General features: G+C 54.0%; 1 protein-coding gene and 2 pseudogenes across 1 annotated transcript; 2 read left to right on the top strand and 1 right to left on the bottom strand.

The window, feature by feature from the left end:
- LOC129360267 (phospholipid-transporting ATPase ABCA1-like) overlaps positions 1 to 17,633 on the top strand; it is a 31,443-nt pseudogene extending 13,810 nt beyond the window's left edge.
- Positions 17,634 to 18,071: 438 nt separating this feature from the next.
- Positions 18,072 to 20,736, bottom strand: LOC129360628 (protein NipSnap homolog 3B-like; annotated as a pseudogene).
- A 208-nt stretch (positions 20,737 to 20,944) lies between these two features.
- On the top strand, positions 20,945 to 25,079 carry LOC129360266 (nitric oxide-associated protein 1-like). Its single transcript, XM_055030369.1, is given in 11 exon segments — positions 20,945 to 21,169; positions 21,768 to 22,703; positions 22,779 to 22,958; positions 23,032 to 23,140; positions 23,212 to 23,275; positions 23,278 to 23,304; positions 24,101 to 24,149; positions 24,152 to 24,231; positions 24,308 to 24,424; positions 24,500 to 24,617; positions 24,689 to 25,079. Coding segments are annotated over 11 exon segments (2,055 nt in total). The 5' UTR covers positions 20,945 to 20,997; the 3' UTR covers positions 24,892 to 25,079.
- The last annotated feature ends 33 nt before the right edge of the window (positions 25,080 to 25,112 follow it).

Below are 25,112 nucleotides of genomic sequence, written 5' to 3'. Positions count from 1 at the left end.
AACTGGGTCTGGACCGATGTATCGTAGGAGGTCGCTGACACTTGTGCTTTGGACTCTGCAGAAGGGGAACCTGCTGCCCTACAGCGACCCTGGCATCATCTTCGTCTTCCTGGGATCATACGCTGTGGTCACCATCATGCAGTGCTTCCTCATCAGCACCGTGTTCGCTCGCGCCAACCTGGCTGCCGCCTGCGGAGGCATCATCTACTTCACCCTCTACTTGCCTACGTCCTCTGCGTTGCCTGGCAGGATTACATTGGATACGGAGTCAAAGTGTTTGCTGTGAGTTGGCCCGCCTTGCTTCGTCAATGCTGCGTGCTGATTGGCCCAGAAAGTCACATGTCCTCTTGTCCTGTAGAGCCTGCTGTCCCCCGTGACCTTTGGCTTTGGCTGTGAGTACTTTGCACTGTTTGAGGAGCAGGGAGTTGGGATCCAGTGGAAGAACCTGGTGTCAAGTCCCTCTTCAGGAAGACGAGTTCAGCCTCCGCACCACCATCATCATGATGTACTTTGACTCCTTCCTGTACGGAGTCCTCACCTGGTACATCGAGGCCGTGTTTCCAGGTAACGCTCAGTGAGTCTGACCTCTGAAAGATTTCCGCAGACTGCTGACGCTTGACCTGTTGGTCCTCAGGTCAGTACGGCATCCCTCGGCCCTGGTACTTCCTCTTCTCCAAGTCCTACTGGTTTGGAGAGGAGGGGAAGTCCAACAAGCTTCCACTGAACCGGAAAGGAAATGCTGAAGGTGAGAACCATTGGACTCTCTACAACACTTGAGACCATCAAGAAAAGTACTTGACTCGAACTAGAGGAGGCTTTTACTATGAAAGAGACTTGTTGTTTCCAGCTGTGTGTGTAGAGGAGGAGCCGGCCCACTTGGAGCCGGGAGTCTACATCGAGAACCTGGTGAAGGTTTACCGTCACGGAAAGAAACTGGCCGTGGACGGACTGACTCTGGGATTCTACGAGGGACAAATCACCCTCCTTTCTAGGACACAACGGTGCTGGAAAGACCACGACCATGTGAGTATTGGACCGGACCTGTCAGAACCCGAGTCAGAGGCGGGTCCAGGTCTTTGGGCAGGGATGGTTCTGAAAGGGGTACAGGGTTTTAATGTGGATGAAGGGTTTCTTTATCACTTGGAGTTCGTCCTGCAATTGGTGGATTGCCAGTTTCCATCTCCGGTCTGTCGTTGTGCCCTTGGGCAAGACGCTTCTCCCACCTTGCTTTCTGGTGGAGGGGCCAACAGGTGGCGCCGGTGCATGGTAGCCTGGCCTCTGCTAAGCTGTGGCTATTGTGCAGTAGCTCTCCATTAGAGGGTGAATGGCTTTGGAGTCCTCTGGACTTGATAAAGCACTTACAAGTATAAGCAGCTCACTTGTTTAGAGGATCAGAGTTTTGATGCAGGTTCAGAGTTTATAGTGGAAGGTCAGGGAGGAGTTGAGGCAGGTGAAGTTGCAGAGAACCAGTAAATTCAGCCCCTCCATCCCCCTGCAGGTCCATTCTGACCGGCCTATTCCCGCCAACCTCCGGCACCGCCTACATCCTGGGGAAGGACATCCGGACAGATCTGAGCGCCATCAGGCAAAGCTTGGGCGTCTGTCCTCAGCACAACGTCCTTTTCAGCATGTGAGTTCTGCCTGCTTCAGCAGCCAGGAACTCCTTCCTCCTTCCTCTGATCGGTCATGTGACCCAGTGTGTGATCATGCCCCCTACAGGCTGACGGTGGAAGAGCACATCTGGTTCTACGCGCGGCTCAAAGGGCTGTCAGAGGAGCAGGTTTCGGCTGAGATCGAGCACATCCTGCAGGACACGGGGCTGCCTCACAAGCGGCGCTCCAGGACCAGCACACTGTCCGGCGGCATGCAGAGGAAGCTGTCAGTCGCCCTGGCCTTCGTCGGGGGGGCCAAGGTGGTGATCCTGGACGAGCCAACGGCTGGAGTCGACCCCTACGCCCGCAGAGGAATCTGGGACCTGCTGCTGAAGTACCGGCAGGGTGAGGCTCTCTGGTTGGTTGGTCTGCTGCTGCTGCTGCTGCTGGCTTTGGTCTCAGGCAGATTAAACGTCCCCCTTCACGTCCATCAGGCCGGACCATCATCCTGTCCACCCACCACATGGACGAGGCGGACATCCTGGGGGACCGCATCGCCATCATCTCCCACGGTAAGCTGTGCTGCGTGGGCTCGTCTCTGTACCTGAAGACGCAGCTGGGGACGGGATACTACCTGACGCTGGTGAAGAAGGAGGCGGAGCCGTCGCTCAGCTCCTGCAGGAACTCGTCCAGCACCGTGTCCTTCACCAAGAAGGTTGGTTCCAAGCTTAGCATTCGCATACATAGACAAAAAAGGCAATAACAGAACGGTAGTGTACACTAAGCATGCAGAGACACAAATTCTGGACAATTTACCACAATAATTTTTTCTCATTTTAAGCTGCAGTTTGTAACTTTTACAAAGAATTTGTTTGAATGTATTTGTCCAAACTGCCATCCTGTTTGTGAGACAGATAATCTCATAACCTGTGATCAGATCGGACTCCTCCCTGAACTGCTGTCACCATCTGAACCAATCAGAGCCAAGAGGCCGGGCTTAGTGCTGTCAATCATCCACATGTAGTTGGTGCTAAATGTGCTGAAGGTGGAAAAGCAACTTACCATAACAGAGAAAGTGTTTATCTGCCGTCATCAATTACTATGCTAACTAGCTGAGCCGGCTGTGCTTGTTGCAGCCCCACACAGAGGATGATTGACAGCACAAAGACCTGCTTTAGCCAAAACATCTGGATGTGTTTGAACATCATGGCATCAGCGGTCACATGGTTCCTGTTAATCCGTTGACCGTCTGGATGTGGTTGCAGGATGAGGAGAGCGCCTCGGTCAGCAGCAGCGACGCCGGACTCGGCAGCGAACATGAAAGTGAGGCAGCCGCCATCGGTGAGCTTCCTGTTTCTGTGCAGCATTTGATTTGCTCATCCTGAGCTGGAGCTGATGGCTTCCCATCTCTCTGTCCTCAGACCACGCCGCCGCCATCTACACGCCGCCGGACCCGTCCTCGGTCTCCGGCCTGATCCTGCGCCACGTCCCGGCCGCCCGCCTGGTGGAGGACCTGGGCCATGAGCTGACCTACGTCCTGCCATACAGCGCCGCCAAGGACGGCGCCTTCGTAGCGCTCTTCAGAGAGCTGGACCTGAAGCTGCAGGAGCTGGGAATCTCCAGCTACGGCGTGTCAGACACCACACTGGAGGAGGTGCAGCGCCTGGAAACGGCTTCTTGCTGACGCTCAGAAACAGGCTCTTCATCTGCTAACGGCCTCATTGTTTCTCATTTGGCAGATTTTTCTGAAGGTGGCTGAAGATAATGGTGTGGACACTGAAGTACCCTCAGGTGAGCAGGAAGTTGGCTAGGAACAACATATAAACATTAGCATGCTAATCCCTCACGTCGTATGATTTCCAAATTTCCCATAATTCCTTTGAGTTTCAGAACGGCGGCTGTTTTTTTCAAGATGGCTGCCATTTTTGAGCCTTTCAAACCATTTATTATCTAAAAATATTTCCCATCTTCATGAGCTGGGTGAACTTTATGTCTCATGAAACCTTAAAGTGATAAAATGCAGCAGAAACTAAGGACTTTATTGTCCGAGTCTCAGAATCAGATACATCAGTGTTACAGATTCTTGATGTGGAATAATGTCTCCTGCGGTAGAGACTAACGGGAATCCTTAAATGAATAAACAAACAGGAACGAGAAGAAGACAGACAAATTAATGGTTAGCATAAAATAGAAACCAAGATGCACGTCTCTGTGTTCAGATGGGACACTTCCTGTTTGGCGGCGCAGGAGGACTCACGCCTTCGGAGGCAGCGACCATCAGAGCTGCCTGAGGCCGAACACCGAGGACGACAACGAGTGCAACGACTCCGATGGAGACGCTGGTACGAACGCAGTCGCAGCCCACTCAGGGTCAGCTGACCAGTCAGGTTACCCGCCTTGTTTCTGTCAGACTGCAGGGAGACGGACTGGCTGGGCGGCGCTGAGGGGAAAGGTTCGGTCCAGGTCCAGGGTTGGAGCCTGAAGAGGCAGCAGTTTGTGGCACTGATGTGGAAGCGCTTCCTGTACGCCGGCGCTCCAGGAAGGGCTTCTTCGCTCAGGTAGCTCCTCGCCTGTGACCCGCCATGCTGCGGCCAGCCTGTGTGTCCGCTCATCATCTGAGTTGTGCATGTGTTGCCAGATCGTCCTTCCGGCCGTGTTCGTCTGCATCGCCCTGGTCTTCAGCCTCATTGTCCCTCCGTTCGGGAAGTACCCTAGCCTGGAGCTGCAGCCCTGGATGTACGAAGAACAGGTGACCTTCTTCAGGTACGCAGCTGAAACAGGTCGGCTTTGTGGCCGTCAGGTTGCCGGTTTGATACTGACTCTCTGCCAACAGCGATGACGCTCCAGGAGACGCCAACATGCAGAAGTTACTGAGCGCTCTGTTGGACCCGCCAGGCTTTGGGACACGCTGCATGGACGGGTACTCCATCCGGTAAAAACGCCATACTTCAGGAAACCTGGCTCTGCCTCTTTCCCTTCTGGCTCCGCCTCTTTCCCTCCCGGCCCCGCCTCTTTCCTTTCTGGTCCCGCCTCTTTCCCTTCTGGTCCCGCCTCTTTCCCTTCTGGTCCCGCCTCCCCCCCACCTCCGGCCCCGCCTCTTTCCTTTCTGGCCCCGCCTCTTTCCCTTCTGGTCCCGCCTCCCCCCCCCCCTCCGGCCCCGCCTCTTTCCTTTCTGGCCCCGCCTCTTTCTCTCCCGGCCCCGCCTCTTTCCTTTCTGGCCCGCCTCTTTCCCTCCTGGTCCCGCCTCCCCCCCCCACCTCCGGCCCCGCCTCTTTCCTTTCTGGTCCCGCCTCTTTCCCTCCCGGTCCCGCCTCCCCCCCACCTCCGGCCCCGCCTCTTTCCTTTCTGGCCCCGCCTCTTTCCCTTCTGGTCCCGCCTCTTTCCCTCCCGGTCCCGCCTCCCCCCCCCACCTCCGGCCCCGCCTCTTTCCTTTCTGGCCCCGCCTCTTTCTCCCGGCCCCGCCTCTTTCCTTTCTGGCCCCGCCTCTTTCCCTCCCGGCTCCGCCTCCCCCCCACCTCCGGCCCCGCCTCTTTCCTTTCTGGCCCCGCCTCTTTCCCTTCTGGTCCCGCCTCTTTCCCTCCCGGTCCCGCCTCCCCCCCACCTCCGGCCCCTCTTTCCTTTCTGGCCCCGCCTCTTTCCCTTCTGGTCCCGCCTCCCCCCCCCCACCTCCGGCCCCGCCTCTTTCCTTTCTGGCCCCGCCTCTTTCTCTCCCGGCCCCGCCTCTTTCCTTTCTGGCCCCGCCTCTTTCCCTCCCGGCCCCGCCTCTTTCCTTTCTGGCCCCGCCTCTTTCCCTCCGGCCCCGCCTCATCCTGACTCCTGGCGTGTCTGTCTCCGGCGCCCGTCAGGGACGCTCCCTGCACCATGGGGGACGATGACTGGAGCACCCCTCCAGTCCCTGATGGCGTCCAGCAGCTGTTCAGCTCCAGGAACTGGACCATGGAGGATCCGTCGCCGGCCTGCTCCTGCACCTGCGACGGCAGGAAGAGGATGCTTCCTGACTGCCCAGCGGGAGCCGGCGGGCTGCCGCCGCCTGAGGTCAGAGCTACACAGAGATGATGGGGTCAGGGGTCAGGGTACGGGGTCTGCCCACATCAGCAGCAGAATCCTCTAAACCTCAGACTGATTCCCTCTAAGAAGCGGTTCTGGACCTAAACGGAACAGAACCACCTGCTGCTGCCATCTAGTGGAAGAGCAGGCAAACTCCAGCAGGATGCGCTGAAATGTTTCAGAACCATTATTAAAATTAATAAGTACTGTTATTGATGATGAATAAAAACTCCATCAAATACATGAACTCACTTATTTATGCATTTATGTAATTGTTTATTTCATAACTTTTGTATTTTGTGAAATAATGTTAGGTGTTTGATGGACTTTTAGTTTTTAACTCTATTTTTTCAGGCTCTAATATTTCTTATAGACAAGGTGGGGCAGGAGTTTACAAAATAAAATGAAGTAGCTTTTCAAAATAAAACATTATAATGTGAGTCTGACGGTTCTGTTCATGTTCTGTCTGGGTCCAGATGAAGCTGAGCAGCTCAGACACTCTGCAGAACCTGACAGGAAGGAACGTCTCGGACTACCTGGTGAAGACGTACGCTGACATCATCGGGAAGAGGTGAGCCAATCAGCACTCACCTGGATAAACTCACCTGAGCAGCTGCTGCACTCAAAGTTTTCTGTCTCCTCCGCAGCCTGAAGAACAAAGTGTGGGTTAACGAGTTCAGGTGTGGTTCTGGTTCTGATTCTGCTTCAGACGGTTCAATCGGACCCGGGTCGGCAGCCGCTCAGGTGTTCCCTCTGTCTGCAGGTACGGAGGCTTCTCATTGGGCGCCCGGAGCACACAGGTCCTTCCTGCAGCCAATGAGGTCGACGACGCCATCGAGAGAGTCCGAAAGGTTTTTGAGTTACAGAAGGTCAGACCAGAACCAGAACATTCTGGACCTCGGAGGCGGTTCCGCTGTTCCTCCAGGAATGAAACTGGACTCTTTCTGCAGGGTTCTGCTGCTGACCGGTTCCTGGACAATCTGTCCGGCTTCATCAACGGGCTGGACACCAAGAACAACGTGAAGGTATGACCGGAACCGGGTTCTGCTGCGGTTCTGTCTGACCTTCTCCCAGGAAGAGTTTTAACCTGAGTGGAAACAAAACAGTTTTCTCAGCTTCCTGATCACCATATTTGGACAGTTTCACCAAAGCTACGTTGCTAGCAGCAGTAGCGTAGTGGCTCATTCAGGTTCTGAGGTAGAACAGTAATAATCGGTTCTGGAGCGGGTCCAAACGGTTCTCTGCCACCATGTTGGTTCTGTTGAGAACTGCAGAGAACGGTTGGAGCGTTTCAGCTCAGAGGTGGAGCTGCAGTCCGATTGGTTCAGGTGAAACTGAGCTCAGGTCGGTTCAGCTGCGGGTTCCAAACCCAGAAGGTTCGGTCAGGAGCAGATAAAGGGCTCGGTTCTGATCAAAACGCTGAGGAGGCTGAGGTGAGAGAGGCACCTGAGCTGACCGACAGGTGGACGTAGAGGTGGACGTAGAGGTGGACGTAGAGGTGGACCTTCAGGTGGACGTAGAGGTGGACCTTCAGGTGGACGTTCAGGTGGACGTAGAGGTGGACGTAGAGGTGGACCTTCAGGTGGACCTTCAGGTGGACCTTCAGGTGGACGTAGAGGTGGACGTAGAGGTGGACCTTCAGGTGGACGTAGAGGTGGACGTAGAGGTGGACCTTCAGGTGGACGTTCAGGTGGACGTAGAGGTGGACGTAGAGGTGGACCTTCAGGTGGACGTTCAGGTGGACGTAGAGGTGGACGTAGAGGTGGACCTTCAGGTGGACGTTCAGGTGGACGTAGAGGTGGACCTTCAGGTGGACCTTCAGGTGGACGTAGAGGTGGACGTAGAGGTGGACCTTCAGGTGGACGTAGAGGTGGACGTAGAGGTGGACCTTCAGGTGGACGTTCAGGTGGACGTAGAGGTGGACGTAGAGGTGGACCTTCAGGTGGACGTAGAGGTGGACCTCAGGTGGACGTTCAGGTGGACGTAGAGGTGGACGTAGAGGTGGACCTTCAGGTGGACGTTCAGGTGGACGTAGAGGTGGACGTAGAGGTGGACCTTCAGGTGGACCTTCAGGTGGACGTAGAGGTGGACGTAGAGGTGGACCTTCAGGTGGACGTAGAGGTGGACGTAGAGGTGGACCTTCAGGTGGACGTAGAGGTGGACCTTCAGGTGGACGTTCAGGTGGACGTAGAGGTGGACGTTCAGGTGGACGTAGAGGTGACGTAGAGGTGGACCTTCAGGTGGACGTTCAGGTGGACGTAGAGGTGGACGTAGAGGTGGACCTTCAGGTGGACGTAGAGGTGGACCTTCAGGTGTGTCCTCCTCACTGTCCTCAGATCTGGTTCAACAACAAAGGTTGGCACAGCGTGGCGTCCTTCATCAACGTGATGAGTAACGGTGTCCTGAGAGCCAACCTGCCGCCAGGTGCGGAGCTCGGTCGCTATGGCATCACTTCCTTCAACCATCCGCTCAACCTGACCAAGGAGCAGCTGTCCCAGGTGGCGCTGTGAGTACTCACACCTGGACACACACCTGGAGGAAAAACACACCTGAGTGAACCCCACCTGTTGTTTTTTCTGCTGGTTTCCAGGGTAACGACCTCGGTGGACGTCCTGGTGTCCATCTGCGTGATCTTCGCCATGTCCTTCGTCCCGGCCAGCTTTGTAGTCTTCCTCATCCAGGAGCGCGTCAGCAAAGCCAAACACATGCAGTTCATCAGCGGCGTGCATCCGCTGCTCTACTGGCTGGCCAACTTCACCTGGGACATGGTGAGGTCACTAAGCCCCGCCCCCTGCCGCGCCCCTTGCCCCGCCCCCTGCCGCGCCCCTGACGTCTCTCTTTGTCTCCTCAGTGCAACTACTGCGTCCCGGCGACGCTCGTCGTCCTCATCTTCATCTGCTTCCAGCAGAAAGCTTACGTCTCGTCCACCAACCTGCCGGTTCTGGCGCTGCTGCTGCTGCTCTACGGGTCAGAACCACATAGAATTTGCATCAATGTTCACATTGTCTGCACTGCAAAACACAAACTTTAGAAGCCAGGTTTTTTGTCTGGCTTCTAATGCCAATATCTTAGTTCATTGGTTTTAAGTCAATAATCGTTCATATTGATGAAAAAGTTGTGCTGGCAGGTTGTTTTCACTGAGATGAAGTGAAATAATCTGCCAGTGGATCTTGTAGTTTGATCAGAGCTTTGTAATCCGGCCCTCACCTGTCCAGCTCCAGGCTCTATTGAGGGAAGAGCTTCTTGTCCATTGTGTCTCCGGCACAGTGCATACTGGGAAATGCGGTCCGGTCAGTTCGTCCCAGTAAAATGGACGCCCAAGAACAGAGAGAAAGTCAGAGAAATAAACGATGGGAAGACTTGCTTTAACTATCCAGCGTCTGGTTTGGGGTGTCTGGATGCGTTGAGTTTCTCCTGGAAGAAATAGCCAGAGGTGGTTAAAAAGTTCAGGAGTATTGATTTGGCCTGCGTACCAGCCGCGTGTCCTTCCAGCATCGATAGACCATAAATATAGAAGATGGGCGAAACAGGGAGTCACTGCATCCTGTGATATCACTAAAAATGAGGAGTTGGTCAAGTTTGAGGATCTATGAGACGGGCAGGGAAGATTTCTGCCGTTATTTGCAGGTCCAAAGTTTCTCCAGAACCAGGAATAGAACAAATTTTTATGGATTCATATGCTGGTAAAAATACAAAAGGCATCATTGGCAAATATTACAGAAACTTTACATCTATGAATGAGAAGTCAGCTGATGATACTGGACACGATGGGAAAGGATGGGTTTCAGTTTGGGTTGATGGACGGTTCCTGCTGATGTTCTCTTAAATCTTCTCAAAGTGAAACTGATTTTTTTCTTTCCATGTTTTGGTGTATTTCTGTGATTCCTGCTTAGTTTACTGTGGAGCATGAAACAGACTTGCAGTTTTTCTGGAAATCAACACACATGGGACTTCCAGGTCCTGCAAAGGTTTTTAGGTCATAAAATTGTTTCTGCATCTTTAAAAAAATGTGACGTCACATTTGAAGTGATGTCACAGGGTTGTTAAAGATGTTTTACCACACAAATTGTTTAACATGGCGCCATTTCTGCTGGAAGAATCTGATCAGATTTTTTATTAGGCCAAGGCAGAGCTGGAGGCTGGATGGATCCCGGTCCTGCCGTCTCATCGCTGCTTTCATACGTTATGGGAATGTCCAGAGTTGAAGACCTTCTGGAAGGACGTTAATCAACTAATATATGAAATTATGGGTATAACTTTAGATTTGTCATTTCCTGCTATGTACGTCCTGAGGGACTCAGCAACGGGGACACACACCTGTTGAAGATATTGATGACTGCAAGCAAGAAAGCGATGACTAAATGTTGGCTCCAACCTTCAGCCAATACTCTGAAGCTTCTTTTGAATATTAAAACCTGATCCGCGATATGAAGAAGGAGAAAGGAGAGAAACTTTGGGAAAGATGGGATTATTTTGAGGCTCCATTCAGTGACATGATCAGAATGACTGGCTGCCTCCTGCCAAGGCCCTCATCTAAGATACCTGTGTGTTTAAAAAAAAAAAAAGTATAAAAACAAAAAAAAAAACAGATCTGCAGGCTCTGGTATCGGTTCTGGTATCGGCTCTGGTATCGGTTCTGGTATCGGCTCTGGTATCGGTTCTGGTATCAGCTCTGGTATCGGTTCTGGTATTACTGGTATGGGGTCTGGTATCGGCTCTGGTATTGGTTCTGGTACCGTTTCTGGTATCGGTTCAGGTATCGGCTCTGGTATCGGCTCTGGTATTGCTGGTATCGGGTCTGGTATCAGGTCTGGTATCGGGTCTGGTATCGGGTCTGGTATCGGCTCTGGTATCGGTTCTGGTATCGGTTCTGGTATTACTGGTATGGGGTCTGGTATCGGCTCTGGTATTGGTTCTGGTATCAGTTCTGGTATCGGCTCTGGTATTGGTTCTGGTACCGTTTCTGGTATCGGTTCTGGTATCGGTTCTGGTATTGGCTCTGGTATTGCTGGTATCGGGTCTGGTATCAGTTCTGGTATCGGTTCTGGTATCGGCTCTGGTATTGCTGGTATCGGGTCTGGTATCAGTTCTGGTATCGGGTCTGGTATCGGGTCTGGTATCGGTTCTGGTATCGGTTCTGGTATCGGCTCTGGTATCGGTTCTGGTATCGTTTCTGGTATCGGTTCTGGTATCGGTTCTGGTATTGTTTCTGTTATCGGTTCTGGTATCGGTTCTGGTATTGCTGGTATCGGTTCTGGTATCGGTTCTGGTATCGGCTCTGGTATCGGTTCTGGTACCGTTTCTGGTATCGGTTCTAGTATCGGCTCTGGTATTGCTGGTATTGGGTCTGGTATCGGCTCTGGTATCGCTGTATCGGCTCTGGTATCGGCTCTGGTATCTGTTCTGTATCAGCTCTGGTATTGGCTCTGGTATCGGTTCTGGTATCGGTTCTGGTGCTGGCTCTGGTATCGGATCTGGTATCGGTTCTGGTATCGGTTCTGGTATTGTTTCTGTTATCGGTTCTGGTATCGGTTCTGGTATTGCTGGTATCGCTGGTATCGGCTCTGGTATCGGTTCTGTATCGGTTGTGGTATCGGCTCTGGTATCGATTCTGGTATTGCTGGTATCGCTGGTATCGGTTCTGGTATCGGTTCTGGTATCGGTTCTGGTATCGGCTCTGGTATCGGGTCTGGTACCGTTTCTGGTATCGGTTCTAGTATCGGCTCTGGTATTGCTGGTATTGGGTCTGGTATCGGCTCTGGTATCGCTGTATCGGCTCTGGTATCGGTTCTGGTATCGGTTCTGGTATCGGTTCTGGTATTGTTTCTGTTATCGGTTCTGGTATCGGTTCTGGTTTTGCTGGTATCGCTGGTATCGGTTCTGGTATCGGTTCTGGTATCGGCTCTGGTATCGGTTCTGGTATTGCTGGTATCACTGGTATCGGCTCTGGTATCGGTTCTGTATCGGTTCTGGTATCGGTTCTGGTATCGGCTCTGGTATCGGCTCTGGTATTGGTTCTGGTGCTGGCTCTGGTATCGGATCTGTATCGGTTCTGGTATCGGTTCTGGTATTGTTTCTGTTATCGGTTCTGGTATCGGCTCTGGTATCGGTTCTGGTGCTGGCTCTGGTATCGGATCTGGTATTGGTTCTGTATTGGTTCTGGTATTGTTTCTGTTATCGGTTCTGGTATCGGTTCTGGTATCGGCTCTGGTATCGGTTCTGGTGCTGGCTCTGGTATCGGCTCTGGTATCGGTTCTGGTGCTGGCTCTGGTATCGGATCTGGTATTGGTTCTGTATCGGTTCTGGTATCGGTTCTGGAATCGGCTCTGGTATCGGTTCTGGTGCTGGCTCTGGTATCGGATCTGGTATTGGTTCTGTATCGGTTCTGGTATTGTTTCTGTTATCGGTTCTGGTATCGGTTCTGGTATCGGCTCTGGTTGTGGCATTGGACCCGGTTGTGGTTCTGACAGTCTGTGTCTGTCTCCAGCTGGTCCATCACGCCCCTCATGTACCCGGCCTCCTTCTTCTTCAAGATCCCCAGCACGGCCTACGTGGTCCTGACCAGCGTCAACATCCTCATCGGCATCAATGGCAGCATCTCCACCTTCGTCATGGAGCTGTTCGGCGACCACGTGAGTCTTCCTCTCGCCTGGCCTCCAGGTGGAGCGCGGGCGCGGCTTTGACTTCCTGTTTGCTGCAGGAGATCGGCGGCATCAACGACATCCTGAAGAACGTCCTGCTGGTCTTCCCTCACTTCTGCCTGGGCCGCGGCCTCATCGACATGGTGAAGAACCAGGCGATGGCCGACGCCCTGGAGAGATTCGGTGAGGCGCAGCGCCCCCTCCAGGTGTTCCCCACCTGGGCCAGGTAGATGACTGACCCAGGTGTTCCTGTTCCAGAGAACAGGTTCCGGTCGCCCCTGGACTGGGACATGGTGGGAAAGAACCTGTTTGCCATGGCGGTGGAGGGCGTGGTCTTCTTCATCATCACCATCCTCATACAGTACAGGTTCTGCATCAAGCCCAGGTGAGGTCTGGTTCTGATCCTCATTGGAAGCTCACCTGGGTCAGTTTGATGTGACTTGAAGTGTTTCTGTGTGAAGACCCGTCAGTAAACTCACCAAACTGGGACCACTGGGAGAGGAGGACGAGGACGTCGCGCGTGAGAGACACCGCATCGTCCAGGGCCTGGGACAGGGGGACATCCTGGAGCTCCGGCAGCTCACCAAGGTCTGGGCGGGTCCAACACCTGGACAGGCCTAACATTTCAACACCTGACCCGCTTTTTGTCCTCCAGGTGTTCAAGCGGAAGCAGAAGCCGGCGGTGGACCGGCTGTGTGTCGGGATTCCTCCTGGAGAGGTGAGGCTGACTTCCTGCTGCAGGTAAAGAACCAGAACCTGCAGCTGACTTACATCCTGTCTGTCTGGTTCTGTTGGGTTCTGGCTGGTTCCGGTCCAGTGCTTCGGTCTTCTCGGTGTGAATGGAGCTGGAAAAACCACAACCTTCAAGATGCTGACAGGAGACACCCTGGTGACCAGCGGAGAGGCCTTCCTGGCCGGCAAGAGGTCAGGCACCGGCCAGGTCCACCAACACCACCGGAGGGCGCTGTGGGGCAGGAAGTTCTCATTCTGCTTCCTGTGTGTCTGCAGCATCCTGCGGGAGATCGAAGACGTCCACCGGAACATGGGCTACTGTCCTCAGTTTGACGCCGTCAACGAGCTGCTGACAGGAAGAGAACACCTGGAACTGTACGCCATCCTCAGAGGGTCCCGGAGCGGAGGTCTGCGACGTGAGTCCCGGTCACACCTGGAGACACACCTGCTGGGCGGGGCTGTGGCGCTGGCCTGTGACTGGAGGTTGTTTTGTTGGCAGGTGGCAGAGTGGGGCATCAGGAAGCTGAGTCTGCTAAAGTACGCCGATAAGAGAGCAGGAAGCTACAGCGGAGGAAACCTGAGGAAGCTTTCCACGGCCATCTCTCTGATCGGAGCGCCCCCTGTGGTCTTCCTGGTAAAACACACTGCCACCATGCTCAGCAGCAGCTGCAGACCAACACGCACACACACACACACACACACACACACACACACACCCCAAGTAGCAGAAGAAGAGCTTCAGGTGTGATCAGGATGCCCCGCCCCCTCCTCCACCTGTTCTGCAGGACGAGCCGACCACAGGGATGGACCCCAGGGCCCGTCGGGCCCTTTGGAATTGCATCCACAGCGTCATCAAGGAGGGCCGCTCCATCGTCCTCACCTCACACAGGTGAGACGTCCTCAGTCTGTCACAGCAGAGGGACGCAGAACAGCGTCACTGACTCTGTGTGTGTGTGTGGGTGTGTGTGTGGGGTGTGTGTGTGTGTGTGTGTGTGGGTGTGTGTGTGTGGGTGTGTGTGTGTGGTGTGTGTGTGTGTGGGTGTGTGTTTGCGCTGCGCGCTGCAGCATGGAGGAGTGTGAGGCTCTCTGCACCAGGATGGCCATCATGGTGAACGGGAGGTTCCGATGTCTCGGCAGCGTCCAACACCTGAAGAACAGGTAAGGCAGCTGGATTTCAGAATAAGAGTGTTTAGCGGTTCTGTCATCCCTGCTGACGGCCAGCAGGTGGTGCTGAATGTTCCCTCTGCCCGGTGCAGCAGTAATGTTACCATATCGGAGGATCTATCAGGTCCTCCTGTGGTTGGATTCACTTCAGTTCAGACATGAATCGCTCCAGGTTGTGAGGCTGCACTTCAGGCACACATTGACCTCCGGTGATGATGATGACGATGACCTTTTCACTGTGGGTCTTGGGTGTGTTCACCTGGTGAAGGTCCTGTCAGAAAATCCCTGTATCAGCTGCTCTGTGGCTGCGGCTGTGCTGCAGCTGCGCTGCGGCTGTGCTGCAGCTGCGTGCGCATCCGGTCCAGTGGGGGCCCAAGTGCGGCGATGACCTTCTGTTCGGCCGGCCACGCCTCTCAGGCCACAGTGTCTGCGGCTCCTTCCACAAACAGGTGAGCTGAGTCTGCAGGCTTGGTGCAGGTGAAGGCTCTTCATCAGGCCTGGTGCAGGTGAAGGCTCTTCATCAGGCCTGGTGCAGGTGAAGGCTCTTCATCAGGCTTGGTGCAGGTGAAGGCTCTTCATCAGGCCTGGTGCAGGTGAAGGCTCTTCATCAGGCCTGGTGCAGGTGAAGGCTCTTCATCAGGCCTGCCAGCTGGAAGCCTCCATCGCTCGGTTCCCTCGTTCAGCCTGAGTTGTTTGTGGAGGAGGCACAGTCATGTCTGCTCTTGGCAGCGTGGTAACCAGGAGGGTTGGGGCTGAAATGTGTGCAGGTGAAGGTCCTTTTTGCCCGAGAGCCAAATGCACAGCAGTGGTTCCCACTTCCACAGAGTCAGTGGGGGGGCCGAGCAGCGCTGACTGGATGTGCAGCTCCTGTCAGACGTACCATTTTACAGGTGGTCTTGGTTTTCCTGGTGGTCTGCTGCCTGCAGTGATCCAGTGTTTCCGGTCCCCACTATTCTAGCCGACGCTTCAGGCGGCCACTCTTCACCAGAATGCTGCAGCCCACATTTGGTCCGCCGGCGCCGCCTAGAGGATCCCCCATGTTTTCACCAGCAGTGCAGTAAAGTGACAGAAACCAGAGATGTTGCTGTCGGATCCAGGCGCTCAGACAGTAAAGTTTCCACCACATGGTGGCAGGCATGTGCCAGTCAGCTGTTTAATAAGCTCTAAAGAGCAGAAGAAGAAACCTGGTGGGACTGGAGACAATTAATGTGAAAGTCGCTCCGCCTGCAGCGCTGAGGGCTGCAGCTCCTCTTCCCATTAACAACCAGTGAGTCCAGTGGATCAGGATTCTCCTTACTGGCAGCAAAGTGGATCTGAATAGGAACAGAAACCATCGTTTAGTTGTTACAATATGCAGGTAGATTCTGCTTCCTGCTGTTGAAGCAGCTTTCAGGTGAATTTGGAGATCATTTGGTTATATCTCCTTTTGCACTTTAAATCATTTTCAACATTAAAATTCTTTGGATTATTTATTTTAAAGCGTTGTTCCCAGGTCTACTCTTGATGGCACAACACATGTAAGAACATTTTTGAGTTCTTAAATGTTCTTGTTTTAAATGTACCGTTTTTATATCTAAAGAAGGAAATATAGAAAAGTTTATTTCTGACATTTTCTAGAAAAAACGTGAAAATGTTTTGAGTTTCAAAAGTTAGAAATGTCCAACTTTTCAAACTGAAATGATGTTTTTGTAGAACGGTGAGGTCAGAGGTCGGCAACCCAACATGTTTGAAAGAGCCAAAAAAGGAAAACAAATCTGTTTGGTAAAAGGTTCATACCCAAACAGGTACAGGTGTTAATATTAGCGTGTTATCAAAATGACTAAGTGCATCTATAATTAGTATTCACGATTAAATGTTTATTTTCCCTGCAGTGCGTCCAGGAAGGAATGACGCACCATGTGACTCTTCTGTTTGTACGATGGAGCTTTAAATCGCTGAATGATCTCCGTTCAGATCAGGACTGAAATAAAACCTTTATGATGGAACTATATTTTATATTTTTGATGGTGAACCAAACATGGATTTGATTTTCAAATGGAACAAGAGTCAGGTCAGCATGGTAACCAATAAATGGGCCCTCGGGTCAAAGGTTAAAGCCCCGTAGCAGCAGGATGGTGAGTCATGCTGGGACTGGTGTCTCTGCAGCAGGGAGCCACAATCTAGTTTTCTCTATTTCTGCGTGGGGCTGGTGGGTCGACCCAGCCGATGGTTCTGGGTGTTTGGTTGAGTTGGACCTCCAGCGGTTTTGTGTTGGTGCTGCAGGTTCTTCCTGCTGCATCCTGATGGTTCTGGTGTCACTTTGTGGCCGGACCTTGGGTTTCATAGAACCACAGGTTGATGTAGTTTCACTGACCAGCAGAGGGCTGGTGAGTGTCTGCAGACAGTGAGCTGTGTGTGTGTGTGTGTGTGTGTGTGTGTGTGTGTGTGTGTGTGTGTGTGTGGGGTCAGGTTCGGGGACGGATACACCATCATCCTGCGGGTGGCGGGCCCCGACCCGGACCTGCGTCCCGTCATGAAGTTCATCGAGAGCGAGCTGAGCGGCAGCACGCTGAAGGAGAAGCATCGCAACATGCTGCAGTACCAGCTGCCCTCCTCGCTCTCCTCGCTCGCCCACATCTTCTCCACCTTCGCCAACAACAAGGACGCGCTGCGGATCGAGGACTACTCGGTCACCCAGACCACCTTGGACCAGGTGAGAGTCTGCACACCCGGAGACAGGTGAACCCGGAGACAGGTGACGGGGCTGATGGGAGATGTGCTTTTTGTGCTCTCAGGTGTTTGTGAACTTTGCCAAGGACCAGAGTGACGACTACCTGTCCAAAGACACGTCGGTGAGGAAGGAGATGATCATCGACGTCCCGGCGCCGAGCTCCGCCGTCGGCGGTGCGGACGGTGAGAGCGTCATGTGACGCCGGGAGGCGGGACTTCACCTGGACTCCACCTGCAGCAGAAGAACTGCTCACCTGCGCGCTGATTCACACGGCAGTAGGCGGAGCCTCCTGCCGCCCGATGCCAGTCAATGCAGTGATTCGCTGAACACTTGAACTCCATGAAGAATCCCAATCATTTCAAACTGATCACTTTTTACCCACTTTGATTCCGTTCTTAGTGTCCAACTTTATTTATATTTGTAGCTGGAACAGAATCATTTAGTTTTATTTTGGCGGGGTCCATGCTGTTTCCTGTCTTAGCAGCCAATCAGAAGCCTGATTTTTCTATTTTTTTTAGTGTTTTATAAAGATGAGATGGAAGCAGCAAAATACCTCATCAGGCCTGGAAGCTGCAGGACTGATCTGTGATCTGATTGGTCGCCCGACCGCAGCGCTGTGTGTTCCAGACTACAGTCTGTTTGAACTGGTTCTGATCCGGTTCTGATCCGACCAGCATGTTATTATGCTGTTAATGGAAAAAGAGCTGTTACAGCCCAACTAGCAGAATAAACGTCCTGAAACCTTTACGCCGCCTCCGTCTGCTGCTCCACACACACACACACACACACACACACTCTACCTGAAGCGGTTCTGGTTCTGATCCATCCACTTACTTCCAGGTTCTGTTAACTCCAGAATAACAGTTAACATGAGCTAACCGTTAGCATGTTTCACAGTAAAATCTTCAGTTTCCATTTCATCATGTAAAGTTTCTGAAAATGGTTCATCCGACTCATTTTTGGACAATAATTAGCTGAAAAGGTTGAAAGATGGCCGACATCCTGAAACTGAAGTGGCTGATGGGAAACATGGAAACTTAAAATTCTGTTAAAGATGTGGATTTTAAACATTTCAGATTCTGTATAAATGAATGATGGAGCTGCATCGTCATAGAAACGTCGCGCTGTAAAGAAGTTTATTGCAGAAAATATTTCTGACAGTCAGTTTGTTGTTGAGCATTTGGATCAGAAACCTCAGCAGAACTTTGGGGTCAGAGTGGCCGGCTGCTGTGATTGGTCCGTCCGGGTAAGGAGGCGGAGCCTGAATGAGAAGCGTGGATGTGTCGCCATGGAGACGGCAGGAAGTTACTTCATGGGGGAGAAAGGACACGGGGACATGAGCTGGTTTCTCTGAGCGTCCAGGTGGGCCACGCTGTTCCTGACTGAGAGACGGCAGGTAGCAGTTAGCCAGCGCTCACCGGAGTGATGTCACAGAGCGGGGGCGGAGCCTTACCTGCTGCAACCACTCTGGGTCAGTGTGAGCCTTGTGTCGACATTCGGCTCGATGGTCGGCGCTCTCGAACCACCAGAGGGCTTGAACTAGGACACCAGAAGATCCGGTTAGAGACGCGATGACGAGAACGTCCGGATGAACTGACATCTAGTCGGGTTCGGTTCTGGTACCTCGGTTCAGCAGTCCAAACTCGCTGTGGAACGCCCCCAGCAGCTTCCCGTATCCCGGAGCGTCATGAGCCGACATGGCCGCCTGGAAGGCGCCGCCCCAAACCGCCGGGCCCCCAGGACGCATCTGGAAGGTCGCCAACTCGAACACACCTGGAACACGGAACCACCGTCAGAACCCAGCGGAACCACCGTCAGAACCCAGCGGAACCACCGTCAGAACCCAGCGGAACCACCGTCAGAACCCAGCGGAACCACCGTCAGAACCCAGCGGAACATCATCCTCATGTACCTGCTGCTAAACTTACTGTTTAGCCACCATCGTCTGTGACTATGCTAAGTAGCCTTAGCCTTCACAACATGCTATGACAGCTGCAGCGTAGCGAGGGACGAGCAGCGCCACACCGAGTGTGATGACGGCACTAACACCCTCCTCCTGGCTCTGATTGGTTGTTGAGAGCCAGTGACCCGGTCAGGCCCAGGGGGGGCAGTGGGCGGGGCCTACCTCCCTGCTGGGGGGGCTCTTCAGGCGGCTCCAGGGCACCAGGTAGGAAACCTCGTTGTCCTGCGCCGTCAGCAGCGGTAAGGCCTTGGAGATGTACTCTGAGATCCAGGAGGGGTCCTGAGCCAGGGCTGCCCGCACAGCTGCCCGCTGGGAGTAACTGTCTGAGAGGAGGCGGGGTTAGACCCAAACATCTGGAACCAGAACCACCACTTTTTCCAGCAATCTAAAAAAAGTCCAACAGGAAGTGTCCTCACCATATTGCCATATATGGAAGACCTTGTTGAGGCCGCCGTACTCCACGGTCCAGTAGCCAATCAGCTGGGATGGGCGGTGCGCAGGTGGATCTTCTCATTGGTCAGCTTGAGGAAGGCCAAGTTCTGGTCTGGACGGATGCTGTAGGTTCTGAACTCGTAGAAAGTTCTCTGGTCCTGCTGGGGTCCGGTGGCCAGGGGCGCTGGGCTGCAGAGAGGGCCGAGAGGACAGAGGTCTCACTCCCACAAGAAACCCACGGCATCTGAAATAACTGGAAACCGACTAAACCACATATTAAATCTGAAAATGAACCTTTTGGTTCAACTGAATTATGTAAAAAATAAACTAAACTGAAGTTCATATTTCGTTGCTCAGCCTACTGGGGCGAAACAAAACGCGCCAGATGTTCAAGGTCAGGTGAGAACAGTCCAGTGTTTTCATCTGTAGTTGGTTTGGGTCATTTTCTGTTCGATGACCTTTGACCTGAGACCCCAGGCAGCACATTTCTCTCCAAATTACCTCAATAGTCTGGAGGTTTCATCGTTCAACACACCCTGATGGAGCAGAGCAGTCCCACAGCATGACCCAGCCTCCTCCATGTGTCCCAGTGGGAACAGAACCATCATGGCGCTGATGACGTCACCAAAATATCACGTTTTGTCTCGTCTGACCAGAAGTCAACCTCCCTGAAGCTACTGAAGATACTTTGGTTGAAAAGGAAAATTCCATAACATAAAAAGGTTTAGAAGAACAGAGGAAGCTACAGAATCTGTTAAACAAAAGATCAAATACAAGCTGAGAGTGAAAATCCTTCCTGAATGTGAAAATATATCACAGATATCAAAGGAAAATCAAAACTGGAATATAGGAAATAGCGCCCCCTTCACTTCCGGAGTGCAACGGCCCCATTTCCATATGAGGCATGAGACTGACACACACACACACACACACACATTTTCTCTGTTTACAGAACAGCTGAAGGCCATGAGGCGTTCAGGGTCCGCCCCCTCGACTCCAAAGGTTCCGAGATGGTTCTGACCTTTTTTCTCCGGTCAGCCATTGACACAAACAACCCAACCGAACCGAACGCCTGCAGATTTTGCTTCCGGTTGTCTGTTTCTGCAGACAACTTGTCACTCATGAATGTTCTAGGGCAGAAAACCTGCGAGTTCGTTTGGTTGTTGTTCTGTTGGTTCTGGACCGAGCTGTGGTTCCGGAGTGTGAGGTCCAGATGATGGCGGTGAACTCACCTGAGCAGCAGCAGCAGCTGCAGCAGCAGTTGTTCTGAACAGTGCGGCTGAAGGCCTGCAAGCACCAAACAGCTTCAACATTTTGACGGTGCAGAGAACTTTAGCACAGATCCTCTAAATGCAAGACGTCCCACTCTGAAGGCGGAGCCTCTCATCTGTAGCGATCCTATGAAAACAGGAGGACTCACTCTGTTTGTTTAATCTGCAGTTTGCCGTAGATCATCTACGCAAGATGTCTCACTCCAAAAGAAAAAAAACTGTGTTAATTCCATCATTATTTATTTAGTCAAATGAGACATTTAAATGATCTGATAGACAAGAAGATCTGCGCATGCGCCTTCTGGTTTATGACCAATCCTTGTTTATTAAAATCTACCGATAGGTGGCGGTAAGGTGAACAGAATTTCACCAAAAATAAACAAGTGACGCTTGTGACGTCACATCCGTTGAGGAAGTGAAGCAGCACGGGGACGGTGAGGTGAGCATGCTGAAGCTGCTGCAGGTGAGTTTCCGCCGCCAGGTGTGGAGGAGCGTCTGCTCCGCGGCGGCAGGTGAGGCCGCGGCGCGCGGAGCCGCGGCGGCCCACCGGGCCGAAGGCCGGACCTGCACCGTGGATCCGAACCTGGACGAACAGTTCGTGTTCCTGGACTGTGCAGGTGAGCAGCTACAGAACCTCCTGCTCTGCTGGTTCCGGTACCGGAGCTGGTGCTGTTCTGACCCGGTGCGTGGTTCCGGTGCTGAGATGTTCTGCAGAACCTTCTGGACTCGGCTTCAGAACTGTTTAGCATTAGCATGACCCGAACCAGGATGTGTTTCCGGTTTTGTTGGTTCTGGTTCTTTTGGACCTCTCATTGGGTTTCATCTCCAGAACTGTTCTGCCTCAGGTCAAGGATCTCGGCTCGGTTCTGGTTCCTATGATCCATAAACAATCAGGAGCCTCCTAACCCGGAACTAGAACCCGTCTGGTCCAGAAGGTTCTGGTTCCGTCAGGAGACTCAGCCAGAAATATTATAGGCTGGTTTTTAGACTTTGACTAGGCCAGATTCATGGTCAGAACATGTTGTTTCTTCGCTGAATAATTTGTTGGCACATCAGGAAGTTCTGATGTGCCAGAACCGGCCGTTTGGACCTTGAGACAGAGCCGGCCTGCGCTGTGATCATCTGACCTCCTGGGACGTGTCTGATTGGTCGGAATCAGGTTCTGCTGCCGGTTCTGTTGGGTTTCCTGACTCTACTTGTTCTCTCCTGTTTCAGGACTGGAGGAGGAGCCTGACGAGGAGCAGCAGCTTCGCGTCGCCTCAAGTTCTGGTTCTGGGTCTGGTTCTGACCGGCGGACCGGACCCCTGAGGGCGCTGGAGCGCCAGCTGCAGGTGCTGAGGGGCGGAGCCTCGCAGGGGGCGGGTCTAGACTCCTTCATGGAGTTCCATGATGAGGACTTCCCGCTGGACGAGCGCCTCATAAAGTCCCAGAAGAAGAAGAAGAGGAAAGGGGCGGAGCCTAAGGGCGAGCACCGCGTGTGTGGGACGGCGGACGCAGGCGTTGCGGTGAGCGACACCAGCTGCTCCGGCTGCGGCGCCCTGCTGCACTGCGCAGCCGCCGACCTGCCCGGCTTCCTGCCCAGCGAGAAGTTCAAGGCCCTGACGGCGGCGGGAAAACTGGGCGGAGCCACCTGCCAGCGCTGCCACCTGCTCACCCACCACCACAAGGCGCTGCACCTGCAGCTGAGCCGGGACCAGTACCGGGACGTGGTGCGGCGGGTCCGAACCCGGAAGGCGCTGGTGCTGCTGGTGGCGGATCTGCTGGACCTGCCGGGCTCTCTGGTTCTGGACCTGCCGGACCTGGTGGGCACCAACAAGCAGGTGGTGGTTCTGGGCAACAAGGTGGACCTGCTGCCCGCCGACGCGCCCAACTACCTGCAGCGCCTGAAGCGGCGCCTGGCACAGTGCTGCCGGGACGCCGGGTTCGGGCCGCAGGTGGCCGACCTCCACCTGATCAGCGCCAAGACGGGCTTCGGGTTGGAGGCGCTGGTCTCCGCCCTGCAGCGCTCCTGGAGCTACAAGGGCGACGTCTTCCTGGTGGGCGGAGCCAACGCCGGCAAGTCCACGCTGTTCAACGCGCTGCTGGAGTCCGACTACTGCCGGTCCGCGGCCGCCGGCGCCCTGCGCAGGGCCACCATCTCCCCCTGGCCCGGTACGTAACCAGAACCAGAACCGCGGCCGCCGCTGCGCCAGGCTGACCCGCTGTGTCTCCCCGCGATGCGTTCAGGGACCACTCTGGAGCTCCTGAAGTTCCCCATCACCAACCCGACTCCTTACCGCATGTTCCGGCGCCAGAACCGCCTGAAGGAGGCGCTGCAGCAGACGGAGGCGGAGCTACCGGCCGGCGAGCTACCGGCCGGCGAGCTGCGGCGGCTGCAGAGGCTCGGTCGCCATGGATACCTAGTGGGTGAGGAGGGGGCGGAGCCAGGTGTCGAGGGGCGGAGCCAGGTGGGTCTCTGATCACCTGCTCGCCTGTCCAGGTCGGGTCGGTCAGACGTTCCGGTCCGGCGGATCCAGAACCGATGAGATCCAGTTTGATCCGGACAGCCTAGCGTTTGGCGAAGACGGAGGTTCACAGAAGGAAGGTGGGTTCTGATCGGGTTTGATCGGGTTCTGATCGTTTTCCATCTGCAGGTTCTAACCCGGTTCTTCTCCTCCAGCTGCCGTCGGTCACATGACGAGCCGAACGCCAACGATCTGAAAGACGTTCACTGGCTGCACGACACACGCCGGGAATCCTGAGAGAGAGAGACGTGAGCCGCTCTTCCTCGCTCCTCTTCATCGCTCCTCTTCATCCTTCCTCTTCATCGCTCCTCTTCATCACTCCTCTTCCTCGCTCCTCTTCATCACTCCTCTTCATCACTCCTCTTCCTCGCTCCTCTTCATCCTTCCTCTTCATCGCTCCTCTTCATCGCTCTTCTTCCTCGCTCCTCTTCATCCTTCCTCTTCCTCGCTCCTCTTCATCACTCCTCTTCATCCTTCCTCTTCCTCGCTCCTCTTCACTCCTCTTCATCGCTCCTCTTCATCACTCCTCTTCCTCGCTCCTCTTCATCCTTCCTCTTCATCGCTCCTCTTCCTCGCTCCTCTTCATCCTTCCTCTTCATCGCTCCTCTTCCTCGCTCCTCTTCATCCTTCCTCTTCCTCGCTCCTCTTCATCACTCCTCTTCATCGCTCCTCTTCATCACTCCTCTTCCTCGCTCCTCTTCATCCTTCCTCTTCCTCGCTCCTCTTCCTCGCTCCTCTTCATCACTCCTCTTCCTCGCTCCTCTTCATCGCTCCTCTTCATCGCTCCTCTTTGTCTCAAATAACTTTAAAATGTTTTTTTCGTCCAGTAAACTAAAATATTTGATCTTAAAAAAACAATTCCAGGAAATGTGGAGTTTTAGGATAATTATTGTAAAAATGATAATAAATGTAAAAACGTTTAAATTATTTGTCTAATTGATTGGAAAACATTTTTTACATATCTTAAAAGTGAAATCTTTGAATCTTTTATTCACAATGTTTTTCTGAATCCACTTCCTGTTCCTGCTCTCTGGACATCCTCAGATCCTCCATCTGCTGCAGGACCAGGAGGTCCGGTCGGTGGTTCCGACCCGGGCATCGTTCCCCGGACTTTTGTCCTGAAAGCCGGAATGACTCTGTTTGTCGGAGCGCTGGCCCGGATCGACTTCCTGCAGGTAGGGAGGCGCCGACGGAGGGTGAATGAGCTGATTGGTTGACGCCGGACGCCTGAGTAATGGCTGCCGTCTGCAGGGCAGGAAGTCCTGCTGGTTTTCTGTTCTGGCCTCCAGTCTGGTCCCAGTTCACGTCACCGGTCTGGATAAAGCCGCCAGCGTCTACGAGCGACACGCTGGCCACGCCCTGCTGGGGGTGAGTCACGTGACCTCATTGTGACCTCGGCCGTCACGGCGCCATGTGTCATGTCTGCCTCCGTGCTGCGTTCAGGTGCCTGCAGGCGGGTCGGAGAGGATGCGGCGCTTTCCTGCGTTGGTTCCTCAGGACTTCAGCCTGGAGGGTCGAGGTTACCTGGAGGCCGCCGCCGACATCACGCTGTCGTCAGCAGGTAAGCCCCGCCCCCGCCCGCCGGGCTGGCTCCGATCCCCTCACTCAGACCGCCTGTCGTCTGTCTGTCAGGTTGGGTCGCCGTGACGGCGTTGTCCGGGGAGCGGGTGGAGCTGCGGGTTCACGGCCCGGAGGCGGCCGGCTTCGGCCTGCGGACGCCGCCGCTGCTGCCTCACGTCGCTTCGCTGAAAGGAGAGCGGCTCCGAAAGTCGGCCGCCTACAAACCGCCGAGGGCCGGCGGCCAGATCCACGGCCTGAAGCCCAGCAGGACCTGAGGCCGACGCACCTGGACAGGTGGGGGCGGGGCCCGCCTTCCCTGTCACCGTGGTGACGGAGGCTGATGAGACTGAACAAAGACGGACTGACGGGAATTTTACCGCTGCTGATACCGGAGCGGGTCAGCGGTTCTGATCCCTACGTGTGTTTAGTAAAATGAGTCGGAATCAGACAGAGTGAGGTCTTTACTGTTCACAGCTTCATACAGGCCCGGTTCTGA

This window comes from Poeciliopsis prolifica, unplaced genomic scaffold (assembly GCF_027474105.1).
Source record: "Poeciliopsis prolifica strain line A6 unplaced genomic scaffold, Auburn_PproV2 SCAFFOLD006, whole genome shotgun sequence".
Classification (NCBI taxonomy): domain Eukaryota; kingdom Metazoa; phylum Chordata; class Actinopteri; order Cyprinodontiformes; family Poeciliidae; genus Poeciliopsis; species Poeciliopsis prolifica.
The sequence above is the reverse complement of the archived record's forward strand: the minus strand, read 5'-3'. Positions and strand labels throughout refer to the sequence as shown.